The 20588-nt window shown below is 38.1% G+C and overlaps 1 protein-coding gene across 1 annotated transcript in view; it reads right to left on the reverse strand.

Annotated features, from left to right (window-relative positions):
• FAM160B1 (family with sequence similarity 160 member B1) overlaps positions 1–20588 on the reverse strand; it is a 43891-nt gene that overhangs the window by 13202 nt on the left and 10101 nt on the right. Inside the window, exons 3-13 of the mRNA XM_012505626.2 lie at positions 18804–18973; positions 16276–16380; positions 15692–15814; positions 8626–8919; positions 7913–8109; positions 6357–6471; positions 5749–5825; positions 5471–5663; positions 5109–5278; positions 4604–4747; positions 3103–3193 (exon numbers count right to left, since the gene is read on the reverse strand). Of these exons, the coding sequence (XP_012361080.2) occupies positions 3103–3193; positions 4604–4747; positions 5109–5278; positions 5471–5663; positions 5749–5825; positions 6357–6471; positions 7913–8109; positions 8626–8919; positions 15692–15814; positions 16276–16380; positions 18804–18973 (1679 nt within the window). The remainder of the gene's footprint in view (positions 1–3102; positions 3194–4603; positions 4748–5108; positions 5279–5470; positions 5664–5748; positions 5826–6356; positions 6472–7912; positions 8110–8625; positions 8920–15691; positions 15815–16275; positions 16381–18803; positions 18974–20588) is intronic.

The raw sequence follows: 20588 nt of genomic DNA on the forward strand, positions 1-20588 counted from the left end.
CTCCAATCAATCTACAAATTCAATGTAAGCCTTACAAAAATTTCAACTGCTTTTTTTTTTTTTTTTTTTTTTTTTTTTTCAGAAATGGACAAAGTAATCCTAAAATTCACATGGAATTACAAGGGACTCCAAATAGCCAAAACAATTTTGAGAAAGAAGCAAGTTGATGGATTCATATTTCTCAATTTCAAAACTTACTACAAAGCTGCAGTAATCGAGACAGGGTGGTGCTGGGATAAGGACAGGTACATAGGTCAGTGGAATAGAAACGAGAGTCCTCAAATAAACTTTACACTTACAGTCAATAAACGGAAAATAGCCTTTTCACTAAGTGCTGCAGAGACAACTGGATGTCTACATGTAAAAAAATGAATCTGGACCCCACCTCACACTATATACAATAATTAACTCAAAATAGGTTAAAGACCTAAATGGATAAATTAAAACTATGAAACTCTTAGAAAGAGACTTAGGTGAAAATCTATGTAATCTTGGTTAGGCAATGATTTCTTAGGTATGGCACAAAAAGCACGAAGAAAAAATAGTTAAGTTGCACTTCATCAAAATTAAAAACTTTTGGCCAGGTTTAGTGGCTCACAACTGTAATCCTAGCACTTTGAGAGGCCAAGTTGGGCAGATCACTTGAGGCCAGGAGTTCAAGATCAGCCTAGGCAACAGGGTGAAACTCCATCTCTACTTAAAATACAAAAATTAGTTTGGTGTGATGGCACAAGCCTGTAATCCCAGCTACTTGGGAGGCTGAGGCAGGAGGATCGCTTGAACCCAGAAGGCGGGGGTTGCAGTGAGCCGAGATTGCGCCACTGCATTCCCGCCTGGATGACAGAGTGAGACTCTGTCTCAAAACAACAACAATGAACAAACAAACAAAAAAAACAAAATTAAAAACTTTTGTGTGTCAAAGGACAGGACTATCAAGAAAGTGAAAAGGCAACTCCCAGATGGGAGAAAATGTTTGTAAATAATATATCTGATAAGGATCTACTATGCAGAATAGTAAGGGACTCTTACAACTCAATAATAAAAAGACAAATAGCCCAATTAAAATACAGGCAAAGGATTTATTTTTTATTTTTTGGGGACAGGGTCTTGCTCTGTTGCCCAAGCTGGAGTGCAGTGGCACCATCATAGCTCACTGTAACCTTAAACTCCTGAGCTCAAGCAGTCCTCCTGCCTCAGCTTCCCCAGCAGTTGGGACTACAGGTGCATGCTACCACACATGGATAATTTTTTTTTTTAATTTTTGTAAAAATGGGATTGTCCAGGCTGGTCTCAAATTTCTGGCTTCAAGTGATCCTTCTGCCTTGGCCTCCCAAAGTGCTAGGGTTACAGGTGTGAGATGCCACACTTGGCCAGGATTTAAATAGTCTTCAGAGAAGAGTACAAGTGTCTGCTAAGCATATGAAAAGGTACTCAACATCATTAGTCATAAGGAAATGTAAATCAAAACCAAAAGGAGACACCACTTCACACCTCCTGGGGTAGCTATAATTTAAAAAGAATAATGGTAAGTATTGGCAAGGAAATGGTGAAATTGGAACCCTAATACACTGCTGGTGTGATGTAAAATGGTTGCCACCACTGTGGAAAACAGTTTGGCAGTTCCTCAAAAAAGTTAAATATAGAATTACCATGTGACTCATCAATTTTCCTACTAACCATATACCCAAGAAAACGGAAAACCTGTATTCAACAAAAAAGGAATATTCACAGCATAAGTATTCATAATAATCAACAATTAGAAACAACCGAAATGTCCCTTAACTGAGAGATGAACAAAATATCCGTACAATAAAATATTATTCAGCCATAAAAAGAAAGCAAGTACTGATGCATGCTTCAACTTGAATGAAACTTGGAAACATTACATTATGCTGAGTAAAACATGCCAGACAGAAAAGGTCACATATAGTATGATTCCATTTTTGTGAAATGTCAAGAATAGGCAAAGTCATAGAGACAGAAAGTAGATGAGTGGTTGCCAGGGCTGGGGGTTGGCGGGGAGGAGGAGTCAATAAGAAGTGACTACTGTATTTGTACAGGGTTTCTTTTTGGGGTGATAGAAATCTTCTGGCATTAGATAGTGATAATGGTTGCCTAACATTGTGAATATACTAAAAAAACATTAAATTGTACACTTTAAAATAGTTAAAATTGTATTGAATTTTATCTCAATACAAGTTTTCTTTGCAGGAGGAATTTTTTAATACAATTTTTAAAATCTTACGATGTAAAATGCTATAAAGAGGAAAGAAGAATGAGAAAAGACTCCTTAATTTAGTACCTAAGAGCAAACCTTCAAGCAAGTCATTTGAGTGAGGTAGAAAGGTGAAATTCAGGGGCTGAAGGAGTGACAGCTGGGCAGCAGAGGGACTATACTTGTGAATCACTGTCTGCATCAGAAGGAAGGAGAAAAGGATAATGGCTTGTGGATGAGGATCAAGGGTGCATGGTGGGCAGAATTATTAAGATATCATGTTTTGGATCAGTAGGAGAAATGGATTCGTGTGAGATATAATTTAAAGTGGGAAAAAATTAAAGAGCATAAGGAAATCTTGAGATGGAGACACACAATCGGCGAAGTGCAAACTAAGGTCACTTGTACAAAGCAAAAGCAGTGACAGCAGAGACCAGGTGTCTCTCTCTCTCTTCTTTTTTTTTTTTTTTTTTTGAGATGGAGTCTTGCTCTGTTGCCCAGGCATGATCTTGGCTCACTGCAACCTCCACCTCCCAGGTTCAAGCAATTTTCCTGCCTCAGCCTCCCGAGTAGCTGGGACTACAGGCGCCCACCACCATGCCTGGCTAATTTTTGTATTTTAGTAGAGATGGGGTTTCACCATGTTGGCCAGGCTGGTCTCGAACTCCTGACCTCAAGTGATCCACCTGCTTCGGCCTCCCAAAGTGCTGGGATTACAGGTGTGAGCCACCACACCCGGCCCAGGTCTCATTTTTAATAAGAATGAAGTCATTTCCTTGGAGCAGTGGTGGTGGGCAGTGTGACAAGGGGTGTGGTGTGTGTGTGTGTGTGTGTGTGTGTGTGTCTATTCTTAGATTTCATTTCCAACATTTAGTGACTTCACCTACCTGTCTATGAGCATCTCGGAGGTAGGTGTCATATCCCGTGCCCTCAACATGGTAGGAGGATTTTGCGTCATCCGGTACCAGACAGAGAAAACTTAAATGAAAAAGGCCACAATTATGCAAGATGTCCATTTGCATGAAAAAAAAAGGAAAAAAAAGTAAAAGTGAAAAAGACCATAATCAATATTCTCATAATTCAATAATAACTTTATAAGTACTAAAGTATCTAGTGATATCGTAAGTTCAGCTAAGTATTAATACAAATGGAAACCCGAAAAATGAAACTATGTTGTTAATTCCTTATGTTGAATAAGTTTTACAATTCATTGATTAAATATTCTCATTATTTTAAAGGATTTAAAAATTACTAATTCCACTTAAAATAGAAGTAAGCCTAAAACAGACATTTTTTTCCTCTTCAGATTGCCATGATATTTGTTAATCTCAGGAAAATGGTTTTAAGTAATTGAACTTGAGATTTTTATGTACCCTAATTTTGCATCTTGAGCCACACGCAATTTATCTCTAAAATCACCTGCCAGGACCAGGTATATCAGTGACAACATCGCAAGGGAAGCAAAAGAGAGAAAAAAAATTGCCACAGAAAAGGGCACTTTTAAAAAAACATAAAACCACGAACTAACGAAAAGGAATAGCCCAACACTTAGCACACATGTTTAATAAGTACATCTTATCAAAGCAGCAATTCTCAATGTTGTTACAATTGGGAATTACTTAAAATTAAACCATTTATATTTTTTTTAAATGGGATGACTCAGCACGGTGGCTCACGCCTGTAATCCCAGCACTTTGGGAGATCAAGTCGCAGTAGCCATGCAACTGTAATCCCAGCTACTCAGGAGCCTGAGGCAGGAGAATCGCTTGAACCCGGGAGACGGAAGTTGCAGTGAGCAGGGATCACGCCACTGCACTCCAGCCTGGGCGGCACAGTGAGACTCTGTCTCAAAAAAAAAAAGGTGGGGGAGGGAACTCTGAGGGTTCATTTAACAGCAGTTAATATTAAGCAGAGCTTTTCTCTAGTATCAAGTGTTGCCCGCAGGCTTATACTTGTTACATAAGCAAGACCAAAAAAACTGACATAATCTTTACAGAAGATCAAGTTCATAAGAGATTTCTGTAACCATCTAAGAGCAGAGCTCTTACATGTTATACACTTTGGGAGGCTGAGGCGGGCAGATCACTTGAGGTCAGGAGTTTGAGACCAGCCTGACCAACATGGTGAGACCCCGTCTCTACTAAAAAATTAGCTGGGTGACATGGCAGAAGCCTGTAATCCCAGCTACTTGGGAGGCTGGGGCAGGAGAATTGCTTAAACCCAGGAGGCGGAGGTTGCAGTGAGCAGAGATCACACCACTGCACTCCAGCGTGGGCAACAGAGCAAGACTCCATCTCAAATAATAATAATAATAATAATAATAATAATAATAATAAACAAAAACAGAAAACAAGAGAGATGGAAGTCAAATTTTATATAGCAACTCACCTATTTACAATTTTATGAACTTCAGTTTTTCCATCATTTTTGGGGTGGTCTGGAGTAGCAGGAGGCGAAGAACTAACCCACTCTTGGTTTGGCAAAATGCTTTCTGGTGAAATGTCAGTAAATAATGGATCTTCTTCCAGATCTCTAAGTTAAATTTAATGACATATAAAAAACACTATTTTATTATGACATTTTCTAAACCAAAAGATTCTCTACTATGTTCTTAGAAAATGTTACATAATTTTGCTAATATAAAGGATTAAGGAATTATGTATATTTTCTAGGCAAATTAACATTCTATACTATTGTGTTATTAGGTTTAATGGATTCACAATATTATTTGTAATGTAAAAGGATGGTAGTATCAATGCATCTAATTTTACTTTTAAGAACTTTTAAACTGTCAGAGGTATTTCTTTTGAGGATAAGGGAGACAGATAAGAGGAGAGAGAAAGTTCTATCTCTACATGAAATGCTGAACTCACGGAGTTGGACGGAAACTTACACTGCTCCTGCTATCAATCCATTTTCTACCACATCTTTATCTTCTGGGCACAAAGGTTTATATTCTGTATAATTTCTTTCTTCAAGATTTCTCAAGACCAAGTTATAAAGAATGTGCTCATTGGGTTTTTGTAAAAGATGTTCAAACATTCGTAATGTCATTATGCTTATCTGAAACCAAAATTGATAAAAGCTAACTGAAAAATGTCTTTAAATAAGTTACTCTTCTTGCCATCTTGTGAGTCATGCTTTCAATTTCTAAAGCCAATAAAAGAGGTTGTATTGAAAATATCTCAAGCATAATACATTAAAACCAGTACTTCAAAGAATCTAAGTCCAATTCTAAATCATTACGTAGCTTACCTCATCAGATATGTGATCACAATGTTCAATTAACCTATGCCTTAAAGGATGTCTGCTGATTTCTGCCAGAGTTTCTGGTTCCCTCTGTTCTCCAAGGATAAAAAACACCATTTCTTGAAGCAAAACATCAGAGGTCACTTGCCGAACAATGCGATGAAGCAGAGCAGTGGATGTGAGAATACCCATCTCAGAACTGAGCACAACGAACAGGTAGTTAGTGGGCAAAAATAACATGACACAGTGATGCGGTTTTTTTCAAAAGAAAACAGGCTACTCACGTTTGCATTAATTGAGGTTCCATAACACCAATGAAAAATCTTTCATGAACAGCTTTGGCAAGAGCAACAGCAGCAGTCTAGAATATAGTAGGAACATCATTTTTTTTTAAATATAAAAGAAAGACTAATTTGTAACATTAATAAATCAGTTTGCACTCCCCAACTGAATTAACGTGGAAAGACAAAACTTGCCTAATGACTCTCTTATTGGTGGCATATAAATCTAGATTAGATGTTGGCTACTGGGTCATTTACACTTTTTTCTAAATTTCCAAGAATAAGAGGAATAGGATGAAAAATTATTCCAATATCCGTATAGTATTAACATCTCACCAAAGAGCAGGACTGAAGGGAAATCAGTGTTACTTTGTGAAGTACTGTACCATAATATTTAAGGAAATATAAAAGGGCAGAACTTGAACTTCGATTTATTCTAGAACTGTAATACACACATACAAACACATACACACTTTTTTGTTTACTTATTTTACTAACCATGGTATTCTAAGACAATTAAAATGTATTTGGGATATAAATTAGGTATTCCAATTTCACTTAATAGATATTTATATCTTAAAATGATCAAAAAACAACAAAAAATTTCAAACCTTTTGGGCTTCCTTAATGAGCTGATCACAATAATCAAACCAGGAAAGAAATGAAATTAAGGCTCGTTTTCCTGGAAATGCTGAAGCATCTTCTTTATGACTATATGAGTCCAAGCTGTAAGACAAGGAAGAATTGCTAAGTCCAAAGTTATCCAAAAGCATGGACCCTATTCAGAATGTAAGGAAAAATGAAGACACATGAACACACTCAGATAGTATGGTACATTCGCACAGGAAATGCTGGAGGACAGTGAGAAGAGGATTCCATAAAAGAAACCAAAGATAAGAGAAAACCTTTTAAATAAGAGCTGTAAATAATTTTCATGTATTAAGTAGGAGAAGAGAGGTTAAAGCAGAATGGAACTGTAGGAGGCCAGGCGTGGTGGCTCATGCCTGTAATCCCAGAACGTTGGGAGGCCAACGTGGGTGGGTGGTGGATTCACTTGAGGTCAGGAGTTCGAGACCAGCCTGGACAATATGATGAAACTCTCTCTCTACTAAAAATACAGAAAAAAAAAAAAAAAAAAAAAAAAAAAAAAAATTAGCTGGGCATGTTGGCTCATGCCTGTAATCCCAGCTACTTGGGAAGCTGAGGCACGGGAATCGCTTGAACCTGGGAGGCGGAGGTTGCAGTAAGCCAAGATCGCTTCACTGCACTCCAGCCTGGGCGACAGAGCAAGACTCCACCTCAAAGAAAAAAAAAAAAAGACAATGGAGCCGCAGGAGAAAAAACACTGGGATAGCTCCTCATACTCCTGCCCTACATGTTACCAAGTAACATCAACGAAAAGATAGAGGTTCTCAGCTGCTGGGATGGAAGAAAAGAACGGTGAATGGGGATCTACAAACAGAAATAGCGAGTAGACTACTTCTCTTCCTGCCCTAAAACGCAATATAGTCGTAATGTTAACAAGTGGGTCTGCCCTATAGATGTTGACAGAAAATAGAGTGGAAAAAACAAAGACAGATTAAAAATACAGAAAAATACAATAAAAGGTGATTATGTCAAAATATTAGGCTGCTTATAGGTGGTGGGATTATGGGCAACTTGTTGATGCTGCTTTATACTTTTTAATAACTTATAAACTTTCTGCAATAACCGTATTTCCCTATGATAATCAAGTTGGGGAGTCTAAAAGGTAGGAAGAAGAGGTGAAAGAATGAGGTAGAAGAGATTCTGTACAAACAGGCCAGGAGACAGATTAGACTGCTCTAGAGGCTGTGGAAATTATTTTAAAAGGAGATTCCTTCTTTTAGGGTTTTTTGTTTTTAATAATCAGTTAAAATTATTGGTTTTAATGTAAGCCCTTAAAAATTGATGAGTAAAATGGACAAAATAAAAATATCTTAACTATATAACAGCTAGATTGTTCCCACACCAATTCATTACCACTGACTGACAAATTTAATACAAGCTTCAAGAAAATATTCCCATTTAATGATCACTAGTGGTGTTCAATTTTTCAAAGACCTCTACCATTGCAAAATAGAAATGGATTTCAAAATGTAGGTGTAAGAAGTCACTTTTATGGGAAAACACAAGTAACGGTCCTTACCCCCAGTTAATTGCTTCCACGGTTTCAATATCTAACGGATCCACTGACTGAGGTAGGGCCTTGTACAGGGAGGCAAGTCTGTCTGTCAGTAGTTCACACAAGCAAGTGCTCTGTGTAAGGCACTTTGCAGCTGCAGGCTCTGGCAAACTTACTAACAGCATCAAGCCTTCACATGCCTTCACAGCTATTCGGCCATCCTAAAGGGAAAAAAATCCCCCTTCAATTCTTGAATTGTATATACATCAGGTTGTTTGAAAAAATTCAACACAAAAGGACTTAATGTTTCACACTAAAAGAAAAATAGATTTTGTCTATTTTAAATGCATATTATTGGCCAAGTGTGGAGCTTCACGCCTCCCAGAGTAATCCCAGCACTCTGGGAGGCCAAGGCAGGTGGATCAGCTGAGGTCAGGAGTTTGAGACCAGCCTGGCCAACATGGTGAAACCACATCTCTACTAAAAGTACAAAAATTAGCTGGCGTGGTGGTGTGCACCTGTAATCCCAGCTACTAGGGAGGCTGAGGCAGGAGAATCGCTTGAACCCAGAGGCGGAGGTTGCAGTGAGCCAGGATCGCACCACTGTACTCCATCCTGGACAACACAGCAAGACTCCATCTCAAAAAAAAATAAATTAAAAATTAAAATTAAAAAAAATAAATAAATGCACATTATTGAAATAATGTTGGGGGAGAAAAGTAAGGACCATAACTCACAGGACTTCTAGTAAGATTTAACAAAGAATTCACTAAATTGTAATCCTGGTTTGGACGAACAACCAAGGCCTCTGGCAGTGAGGTGACACTGAGGTTATCCAAGCTTGTGGCCAGGTGATCCATCTGATGAGGAGGCTCATCTTCCAATTCTGTTTGCTCCATTCCAGTAGCACCAGATAGTTCCTCTGGTTGACGGGACTGTCCTGTATCTGTTGACAAGGAATCCTGACCTTTTAATGTATCTTCTGAAATTACATTTGGTATTCCTTTGGAAGCCAATGATTTCATCTTATTCTGAAAAGGAATATATGTTTTATAAAATTCACATCAATAACTTTTTAAGCCCAAAATAATATTTTAATGGATTTTTCTATAACATTCCACATGCCTAGCCAAAGTAGCAATAGATGTTATGTCACATGAAAATATTCTGACTTTTAACAAACTGTATTTTAGAATGATTTTACCATTGCATAGGAGTTTATCACACTCCTCATACTGACTACAAAATATTTTACACTGACCATAAGCAATGAACAGTATTACTGATAATTTGACTACTGCTTAAAACAACTAATGTTAGTGAGGAAAAAAGTTTCAGGAGATTTCAGTTGCAGTTAACTTTTTTCTCATCACTGGACTACTGTAACTACATGGTCTCAATGTTAATTCTTATAAGATCATAGGGTGGGGTGGGGGGGGGTTGCAGGGAGGGAAGTACAAACTTACAAATAAAAATATTTTAAAGTTCAAAAGTTACCAGCATTAGACTGAAGGTTTCCGCAAAAGCCCCCAAATTCTCTCAAATATATAAGCATCTTTTCTAAGTTTTTCCTTAAACCTCTACTCTGTAAGAACACAAGAAGCTGGGCACAGTGGCCCATGCCTGTAATACCAGCACTTTGGGAGGCCGAGGCAGGAGGATCACTTGAGCCCAGGAATTCGAGAATAGATGGGGCAACATAGTGAGATCAGACGGGCAACATAGTGAGATCAGATGGGGCAACATAGTGAGATCATGTCTCTACTAAAAAAATAAAATAAAATAAGCTGGGTATGGTGGCTTGCGCCTATGGTCCTAGGCCTTGGGAGGCTGAGTGAGGCAGGAAGATTGCTTGAGCCTGGGAGGTTGAAGCTGTGGTGAGCTGTGATCATGCCACTGCACTCCAGCCTGGGCACAGAGCAAGGCTCTGTCTCAAAAAAATTTAAAAAAAGAGAACCCAAGAAACTACTCAGGAGACATTTTTACCAGTGTCTTTAGGATAGAAATAAAATATGCTTGAAATGCTGGTGCTCCCTCCCCCAATCCACACACCCAAACACAAAGAGAATCTTAACTGAAGCAAATTAGCAAATTATTAGCTTCAAGGCAAAAGTATCTTGCTTTCCATTTGAACATAAGAGCAGAAATCAAATTACACAAGTAGGTTAAAATTCACTATAAACTAACTTCTCCACAGGGCCTATTATCATAGAAACATATTAAAGGCTGAATGAATTCAGGGTTCTACTTCCAAAGTTATATTATACTAATTATAAATCACTTTTATTGCTGTTAAAAGTATAGGTTAGACCAATCTTCTTGAGAAATTGAGTTCACAGAACATATTTATTAAAAGAAAACAACTCTATGGGACTCAATGAATACTCCAAACAATTTGCCAATTTCCAACAAAATCAATGGCATATTGGCCGGGTGCGGTGGCTCACATCCCAGCACTTTGGGAGGCTGAGGCAAGCGGATCACTTGAGGTCAGGAGTTCGAGACCAGCCTGGCCAACATGGTAAACCCTGTCTCTACTAAAAATACAAAAATTAGCTGGGCATGGTGGCATGTGCCTGCAATCCCAGCTACCAGGGAGGCTGAGGCAGAAGAATCACTTGAATCTGGGAGGCAGAGGTTGCACTGAGCAGAGATCATGCCACTGCACTCCAGCCTGGGCGACAGAGCAAGACTCCACCTCAAAAACAAACAAACAAACAAACAAAACAAACAAACAAAAAAAAAACCAATGGCATATCACACTCTTTATGAAAGTAAAACATTTCATTCCATTTAAAATACTAGTAATATTGTTGGGAGAGGTGTCTCAAATAAGAACAGCAAGAGGAAGGATGTTAGTATAGCACTCCGTCCTTCAATCAATGTTTCTCAAAGTAAGACTCAAGATTGTTGGTATCCTGGTCTTCTGTGGGGCATGATAAAAATGCAGATTCCTAGGTCCCATCCAGACCTGCTGAATGAGAATATCTGGAGGTAGAGCCAAGGAATGTGCATTTTAGAAAAATTCCCTAGGTGATGAGGAACTGTGGCTTTAACACTTTGGTTCCTACTAAAACTGTTCCCCTTCTGTTTTAGGGATCTCATCAGTACCCACAACAGAGTCACACACACAGCTTCTACATCTCTTAAACTTCCCTCCCAAATCAAAGATTTGCAATACCGAATACCTGCTAATTATCTCCATCAGGAAATCATGATGACTCAAAGCATCCGGAACCAAAATTATCATCTTCCCCTCAAAATCAGCTCCCTTGGGGCCCCTGTTTTTCTACTAGCAGCAGCCTTATTGGTTCAGGAATTCCAGCATTCAAATCATCCTTTCCCAGCTTCTGCATCTGAGCAGTTACAAGGCCATATAGAGCCTACCTCTAGTCTGAACAAACGCATTTCATTCCAACCCACTGCTTCCAACTTGGTCATAGTCCTTGTTACTTCTTGCCTGGGTTACTCCATCAGTTTCCAAATTAGTTTCCCTGCTTTTATCTCTCCTCTCACAGAATCTGCCATATAAAAGGCTGCTGCCAATTTAACTTAAGGCACAGATATCATCACATAATAACATCCCTGCTCAAAAATAGTTAATGGCTCCCCAGTATCTACAAGTAAGAATAAACTCTTCATCTTGTCATTCAAAGCCTTTGACAATACTTAGTCTATCTGTTTAGGTGCTTCTTGCCACACATCCTAATTATACTGTTTCCTGAACACACCACAAACTTTTATATCTTCATTCCTTATGTTCACTCACTCTAAACATCTGTCAAGGCTCATTTCTCTTTATTTATTTATTTTTTATAGAGATGAGGTCTTGCTATGTTGCTCAGGCTGATCTCGAACTCCTGGGCTCAAGCAATGTGCTTGCCTCAGCCTCCCAAAGTGCTAGGATTACAGGTGTGAATCACCGCGCCCAGCCTCATTTCAAAGACGACCTCTTCCAGGAAGACTTTCCTGATGACCTAGAGCTGATGAATCTCTCCATCCTGTAAGTACTTAAGGAATTTACTTTGTATCTTTCCTTTGATTCTCACCTTACTCTACTTTAGATTATAGTATCTGAACATTCATTTACTGTCTTCACCAGACTGTAAACTCCTTTAGGACAAAGACTGTTTCTTTTCTTTTTTTCTTTTTTTTTTTTTTTCTGAGACAAAGTCTCGCTCTGTCGCCCAGGCTGGAGTACAGTGGCGCGATCTTGGCTTACTGCTACCTCTGCCTCCCGGGTTCAAGCAATTCTCCTGCCTCAGCCTCCCGAGTAGCTGGGACTATAGGCACAGGCCACCAAGCCCGACTGATTTTTTGTATTTTTAGTAGAGAAGGGGTTTCACTGTGTTAGCCAGGATGATCATGATTGATCTCCTGACCTTGTGATCTGCCTGCCTCAGCCTGCCAAAGCGCTGGAATTATAGGCATGAGCCACCACGCCCGGCTGGCAAAGACTGTTTCTAACTCATCTACCATATATATTTAACCCATAGTAGATGCAAATATTGGCTGACAGTAATGAATAGAGAGAGATGACATTTCAGGGAATACATGCTTGAGAACTGCAAAGCACTTTTGTTCTTATCTATACTTATAAGTAATAAAACTGCATTTCTGGCTGGCCACGGTGGCTAATGCCTATAATCTCAGCACTTTGGGAGGCTGAGGTGGATGGATCACCTGAGGTTGGGAGTTTGAGACCAGCCTGGCCAACATGGTGAAACCCCATCTCTACTGAAAATACAAAAATTAGCCGGGCGTGGTGGTGCGCACCTGTAATCCCAGCTACTTGGGAGGCTGAAGCATGAGAATTGTTTGAACTGGGAGGCAGAGGCTGCAGTGAGCCGAGATTGCACCACTGCACTACGGCCTGGGCACAGTCAGACTGTCTCAAAAAAAAAGCAAAAGCAAAACAAAACCCTGCGTCTCCCTAAAGAGTCATTCATTTAGTGTTAACTGAGCAGTTCCTATGCATTGTGCTAGATTCTAGAGAAGCTGTGGGGACCCAAGATTAATGAGACAGAATCCTTGTCCTCAAGGAGCATACTGACTAGCAGGAGAAAATAAAATGCACTTAAATAACCAGTGCTGGGGGACTGTAGTAACTGACATTAAACACATATGAATAGTCCTATTCGTTAAAAAAATGCAGACACCTACCACCTCAGGCTTTGGAGAAATATGTCATAAAAACACTGCACAAAGCAGATGTGTCACTAATTCTGAGGGGTGTTCTCTGTAGTGAGGTTTAAATGTAAATGTTTTTCTGAAGACAGGTACATACAGTGTACCTCACCATGAACACACATAAGCCTACATATTTCGTCTGCTTCTGATCTATGCTATGCACTTAGAAAACAAGTTTCAGAAATTTTTGAGAAAGAAATTTTCCAGGCTTAAGTTTGGGGAAAAAAATACATGCATTCCAAGTACACTAAGGTTATCTAAGAAAACTTTAGCAAAAATGAACCTTGAGAAGAAAAATCTCAGCAAAACTGAGATATTTCTCATAAGTATATAAAAAACTAAAAAAAAACTCTAATATCATTATAAATCTTTAGAAATCCAAAATCATAAGACTGTCCCAGCCATTTTGAAGCAAATTTGCAAAAGATGATACGAAATATAACGCACATCACGAACAACACATGATGCGCATGATGAGTGTTAAGGGCACGCGTAGCCCTTAACAGCACCTAGAAATTGAAATTCATGAAATTTTACAGCTTAACTGCTTACCTAATTCCAGTTAAGAGGCCAGAATAGAATCCTAATTTACTTAGTAATGTAAAATAGAAAACAAACCCATATATTGGAGTGGCTAACATTTAAAAATAACAAAACAAAGACCTAACAACATCCAGTGCTGACGACAACATGGAGCAACAGGAGCTCACGTACACTGTTGATGGGATGCAAAATGACAAAGCCACTTGGGAAACAGTTTGGCGGTTTCTTATGAAAATAAATACACACTTACCATATGATCCAGTGATCCTACCCTTGGTATTTATCCAAGCAACATGAAAACCTAAATCCACGCAAAAATCTGTGTGTGATGTTCTTAGTGGTTTCATTCACAATTGTAAAAAACTAGAAATGACCCAAAAGTCCCTCACTGGGGTATGGATAAACAACTGTGGTACATCCATACAATGGTATACTACGCAACAACATAAAGGAACAAAATCATGGATGAATCTCAAATGCAATAAGCTAACTTTAAAAAGCCAGAATCAAAAGGCTAGTTACATTGCTATGACTTTTTGGGAAAGAGAAAACTATTGGGATGGAAAATAGATCAGTGACTGCTAGGGCGTAGGGGTGGAGAAGGGATGACTACAAAGGATCATGGGGTAGTGTGACAGAGCTGTTGCACATCTTGATTATGGTGGTCACACAACTGTGTTCATCAAGCTCACAGAATGTAGACTGAAAAGAGTGAATTCTATTGCATGTAACTTATATCTTAATCCAAAAAAAGAAAAAGAAAAATTTATTTATGTATTTTGTATTATTTGAGATGGAGTCTCACACTGTTGCCCAAGCTGGCGTGCAGTGTTGCAATCTCGGCTCACTGCAACCTCCGTCTCCTGGGTTCAAGCGATTCTCCTGCCTCAGCCTCTCAAATAACTGGAATTCCAGGTGTGCACTACCACACCCGGCTAAGGTTTGTATTTTTAGCAGAGATGGGGTTTCACCATGTTGGTCAGGCTAATCTTGAACTCCTGACCTCATCTGATCCACCTGCCCCAGCCTCCCAAAATGCTGGGATTACAGGTGTGAGCCACCGTGCCTGGCCAGAAAAATATTTTTTAAAAAACTGAAAAGAAGGCCAGGTGTGGTGTCTCATGCCTATAATACCAGAACTCTGGGAGGCCGAGGCAGGAGGATCACTTGAGCTCAGGAGTTCCAGATCAGCCTGGACAACACAGGGAGACCCTGTCTCTACAAAAAAATTTAAAAAATTAGCCAGGTGTGGTGGTGTGCACCTGTAGTCCCAGCTACTTGGCAGGCTGAGGTAAGAGGATCACTTGAACCAGTGAGGTGAAGGCTGCAGTGAGCCATGGTCATGCCCCCATACTCCAGCCTGGGCTACAAAGCAGGACCCTGCCTCAAAAAAATAAAAATAAAAATAAAAATAAATTACAAACAAAAAGGTAAAAAGACAAAAACAACATAATCATTTTTTCTAAAATATTCCAAAATGACTTCACTGCTGAAAAAAAGAAGTGAATGAAGGCAAAAAGTACAAATACATATTTTTTACTTTAAATCTAGGAGTAAAATCCAAAATATCACTTGATTTAAATAAACTATGATTTGGTGACTATGGCTATCAAAACAGTACAAAATACTACAGCAATCCCAACTGCTATGAGGTTGGAGAGATAACTCGTGCTTTTTTCTATCTTGTCCACATCTGCACATGCCATCCTTATCCCAGGCCAGATTTCCCATGCTACATACTAGGGCAAGCTTGGCTGAAAATATGATAGCATATCAACTTCTGCGACTTGTCTATCTCTGATTCAACCTTCAAGCTGCCCTCTTTTAAGCCGTGACTTTCTATCTGTCCAGTCCCTGTACCGCCTCATATATCTGGCTCAACTGCATTCTTTGAAATTCTTTTTTCCCAGGAGAATAAAACAGTGATATTAAAGGAAAAATAATTCTGGGAAGTAAAACAAGCTAATAACCTGCAAAATAGAGCTCCTTCTAATATTATTCACAGAATTCAATTTTCATAATGATCTTAATATAACTATAGTTTGAAGGTTGCTAAGAAGTGTATCATACCTCTAGGAAAAAGTTAACCAGGTAGGGGTCCTGTTTCAGCTTCGCACACACAATGCAAAGAAACTGAATCTCTTCATTTTCTGTTGGTGTTGCTAGGACTTCACCACACAGTCTAATTAATTTCTGTGAAAACAATTGTTTTTAACTTTTTAAACTTAGGTTACTTTTCCCAAATTTGTAAAATAACCATTCATTTACCTTAAGGATATTTAAATTTTTCATATAATGCAAATATCCTGCATTAATCAGAACACTAATGATATTTATAATTATATCAAAATAAACTTACTGGTAAAATTTTCAAGTTCATTATCATAAATAATTAATGAGTTATATAATAAATTCTCCTTCAGATGTCATGGAGGTAAAATCCAAGGAAAATTCATGTATAAAATTTTAAAAGAGAATTAGACTATAAGTACACTTAATGCTATGTGATGCATAAAGAAAGCTCAAGTATTTGCTCATTTGCATGTTAATTTTGGAATAATTTCATTATTTTTACTCTCAGAAAAATAATATAAAATTATTTCAACATTAAAAGAAATCAAACCAAATAATTTTATGTAAGGGGAACAAAATACCTGCACTGGCCTGTGCACGTTAATGTGTGGAAGCAGTGGCTGCCGGATTCTTCCCAGAAGTTTCGTATAGAAAACCAAAACCTGCTGTTTCATTCCCGGAGGACACTGGGTATAGGAAAAAAGGAAGCCAACAGGCAAACAATAGACAATGCAAACACATTCACTGAAAAGCTTAAAAAATTGGAGAGACAATGTATATGAATGTATTCCACCTTGAAAAGACAATGCAACTGGCCAGTTAAAAACTGTCAGAATAAAATTTTCAACCAAATATTAATAACGGGTATTCTAGAAATAATACTGTATATCTGAGACCATAATATAGCATGTGAGCATAGGCTCATGTAGTTACAAACAGCATGGTGATAATGTTGTTGAGATTAGAGTTTCGTGCAGTCAATGTCAACCTGTTTATATTCTAAACGCTGGGGTAACATGAAACTATGATAGTTAACTCCCTGCCGGAACAAAGGCAAAATCTTGTTACTTACACTAATGACAGACAGGTCATCAACAACTTTCCAACATATACATGTAGGAGTAAATAAAGCCTCCTAACACACATGTAAATAAAAGGAAACCTATGGTGTAAACTGTTGTGATTTTATCCTAACATCATTTTAAATTAGAGCTGTGCCTCGGTATACACGGTTATACCCAAATCTGCACTCACTCAGTTCCAGCAGTCAGCCCCGTGGAACCCACATATGTGAAAATTCAGCCCTCTGCATAGGCAGGTTTTGCATCCTGGAAATAGTGTATTTTTCATCCATGTTTGGTTGAAAAAAATCTGCCTATATGTGGACCTACACAGTTCAAACCCATGTTGTTCAAGGGTCAACTGTAAATATTCTTTGCCTATTATAATCATAATGTAAATAAATTTATTTACATTATGATTATAATAGGCAAAGAATATTTAATAAATTAGTTTTTATAACATGCCAGTTGTTTTAAGTATTTGCTGAAAAGTAGGTAAACCCAATGATCACTCACACTGCAGATTAAGAGAGTATGAATTAACAAGGTTATGTTCTTTAATTAAGCTGCTTATACTGCTTCACATTTCAAATACAGTTACAAAATAAGTATTTCCAAAGCATCATCATAGACATGCTATCTGGAAATAGCATAAATTATAATCTTATGCACAATATTTTTAAGCTACCAAATACTTTACATTATTTAGATAAACCACTAAATTATATTTACAATCACCTGTATTAAAATAAATTTACTAGAAGTACAATTACTAACTTCTGCTCAAAAATCAATTAATCAATTTATTATTAACAATCCTTCTCTCCAAAGGACAGGAAAAAGGAGGAGGAGAATGAGTGACAGAATATTAGGGAGCAGGTGTGTTGCCTAAAAAACATAAATTGAGTGAATTTAACTTAAAAGTAAATTACAGTATTACAGACAGAGAAAAGGAAATCGTCTTGCATGCTACTATTCATAACTCTCTTTGTCATGAAAATGTGTCTATAGGTTTCCTTTGTTTTAGCCTAACTTTTTCCACATATATCATAGAAATTCACAGAACTATATAGACTTTTAGGGTTGGGGAGGCCCCTTAGCAAACACTTCCTGGATTTTAAAGAGGAGGAAGATTAACCAAAGAGACTTATGATGGTCACAGTGTGTGAATAATGATGTCAGGACTGGAAGCCTGGCCTCCTAATCTGAACCCAAGGCTCTCCCGTCCCCTCACTCAGCCACACGGCTGGAAAACTTGTCTCTGTAAGTAATTTGAAGGTTTTGCAATATAAAATATTATTGATATCATAATTTCAGCTTTGTAAAGATTTTTCAAAATTCATCAGGCCTAAAAAATATAAACTGGCTCCACTTAACAGTTTAGGTGACATTCTCTTCCAGGACTATGACAAATAATTCCTATTTTTCAATCCTATTTTAACCGACTTCCTTCTATCTCTTTTTTTATTCTGAGCTCATGTACTTGAGTTTATTTTCTTTTTTTTTTTGAGACGGAGTCTCACTCTTTCACCCAAGCTGGAGTGCAGTGAGGCGATCTTGGCTCACTGCAGGCTCTGCCCCCCCGGGCTCACGCCATTCTCCTGCCTCAGCCTCCCGCGTAGCTGGGACTACAGGCGCCCGCCACCTCGCCCGGCTGATTTTTTGTATTTTTAGTGGAGACGGGGTTTCACCTTGTTAGCCAGGATGGTCTCACTCTCCTGACCTCGTGATCTGCCCGCCTCGGCCTCCCAAAGTGCTGGGATTACAGGCGTGAGCCACCGCGCCCGGCCGCTAGTTTATTTTCATAAATGTTTACATTGGAATTCTAAGCAGCCAAGTGCTAGCTGCTGTCTAGAGTGTTTGGAATCTTTCTATCTCTATGGACATATTTGTATAGGCTACATAATTTTCTTTTTTCCACAATCTTAACTTGAATCCTGCCATGTTCAACACGTACCTTTATAATCAAGTATTTGGCAGCTTCTTTATTCATAAGACATTAATGCATGTACTAATGCCCAAGAACATGGTGTGGATTAGGAACTTACATCAGCTTTTCCCAAGGTGTATAATGTTTCCAAGATCTTGTGATGGAGCAAATATTCCATACATGGCCCCGTCTCTCCAGATTCCCGTTCATTTTCTTCTTCAACCAGTATATCTAACATCTGTTCCAGATGCGATGGAATATTTGTATCGGTCACTGGGGCTTTATCATCTAAACAATAAAAAACATTCATCAAATATTTAAACATTTTTAAACTGCATATTTGCACCTAAAATACTCTGTATTTCCCTTTTCCTATTCAAACTGAGAAAAATCTGAACTACACACTTAAGTGAGGTTTATAAACATAGTATGATTATCTCTGCTAGAATTTAGATGATGCATTTTGTCATATTCTTACCCCAAAACTGAATCAATATTCTGAAATACGGCTAGGCACGGTGGCTCACACCTGTAATTCCAGCACTTTGGGAGGCCGAGGCAGGTGGATCACCTGAGGTCAGGAATCCAAGACCAGCCTGTTCAACACAGTGAAACCTCCTCTCTACTAAAAATACAAAAAAATTAGCCGTGTGTGGTGGCGGGCGCCTGTGATTCCAGCCACTCAGGAGGCTGAGGCAGGAGAATCTCTTGAACCTGGGAGGTGGAGGTTGCAGTGAGCAGAGATCGCACCACGGCACTTTAGCCTGGGCGACAGAGCGGGACTCTATCTCAAAAAAAAAAAAGAAAAAATATCTGAAATACATTCCATAAGTTAACATTCATCTATCCATAGTAATTCAGAAATAAGAGCTATTTATGTGGGAAATGGGAACATGACAAGGAAAAATACATGTCACATCAAAATGTTCTATGTGTACTAATAATTAAAATATTTTTTTCACTTAGCCAGTTCAGGAGATCTGAACTTTAAGTCTCTTTAAATAGAAATAGGTTGGCCTTGAACATGAAGGCAAATAACCTGGAATATATGAAGAGGACAGATTCTGTTTTGGATTGCTACTACGTTACTTTGTAGGATAGGGAAGTCTGTCACTTAATGTCCCTACTTCATTTTCTTCTATTAAAATGAGAAGCCAAAAGGAAAACCCTCTATTAAAATTACTGACATCTCTCATTAACGAATAGCTGTTTTCCAAAATCTGTTTTTCAAAGTTGCTTCTCAGGAGAATTTTTATTAAATATTATTGATTTCTTACAATAAAATAAAAATTTAGTGATATTTTTTAACATATCACAGTTAGACTCAAACATCACATGGTTTTATCAACCCATCCTTATTATACTAAGGTTAAATTACTCTTAAAAATGTGAAGTTTTATAGAACATTTAAATACAAAATACATTAGGAAGTGCCAAATTCTTTACTTATGTCTCTATTTTCATTTACTTTGTCTCTATTTTCATTACTTCTATAGTTTGAACAACACAATTCTGGTATGCTATGTACTGATATGCTGCTTTGTCTGTATGTATACTAACACAGACAGAAAACCATAACACTAAGCCTTATGGAGCAAACAATGGATAGAGAAGGGTCACCTTTGTTTTCAGGAGGACATATGTATCAAGTTTGTTAAGGGCGGGACAGTTGTTAAAAGCATGGGCCCTGGAGTTAGACAACTTGGATTCAAATCTTGGCTCTGTCACTTTCAGCTGGATGAACTGGTGCAAACTACATAAGCATCGGTCACCAACATCTATAAAATGGAACTAATAAACACCAGTGAATACTGTTATATGAATTCAATGAAATAATAAAGCTCAGTCCTTAGCACAAAGAATTCAAGAAATGTTATGTCTCATTTCATATTCTAAAATGAGT

This window comes from Nomascus leucogenys, chromosome 3, assembly GCF_006542625.1.
Source record: "Nomascus leucogenys isolate Asia chromosome 3, Asia_NLE_v1, whole genome shotgun sequence".
NCBI lineage: Eukaryota > Metazoa > Chordata > Mammalia > Primates > Hylobatidae > Nomascus > Nomascus leucogenys.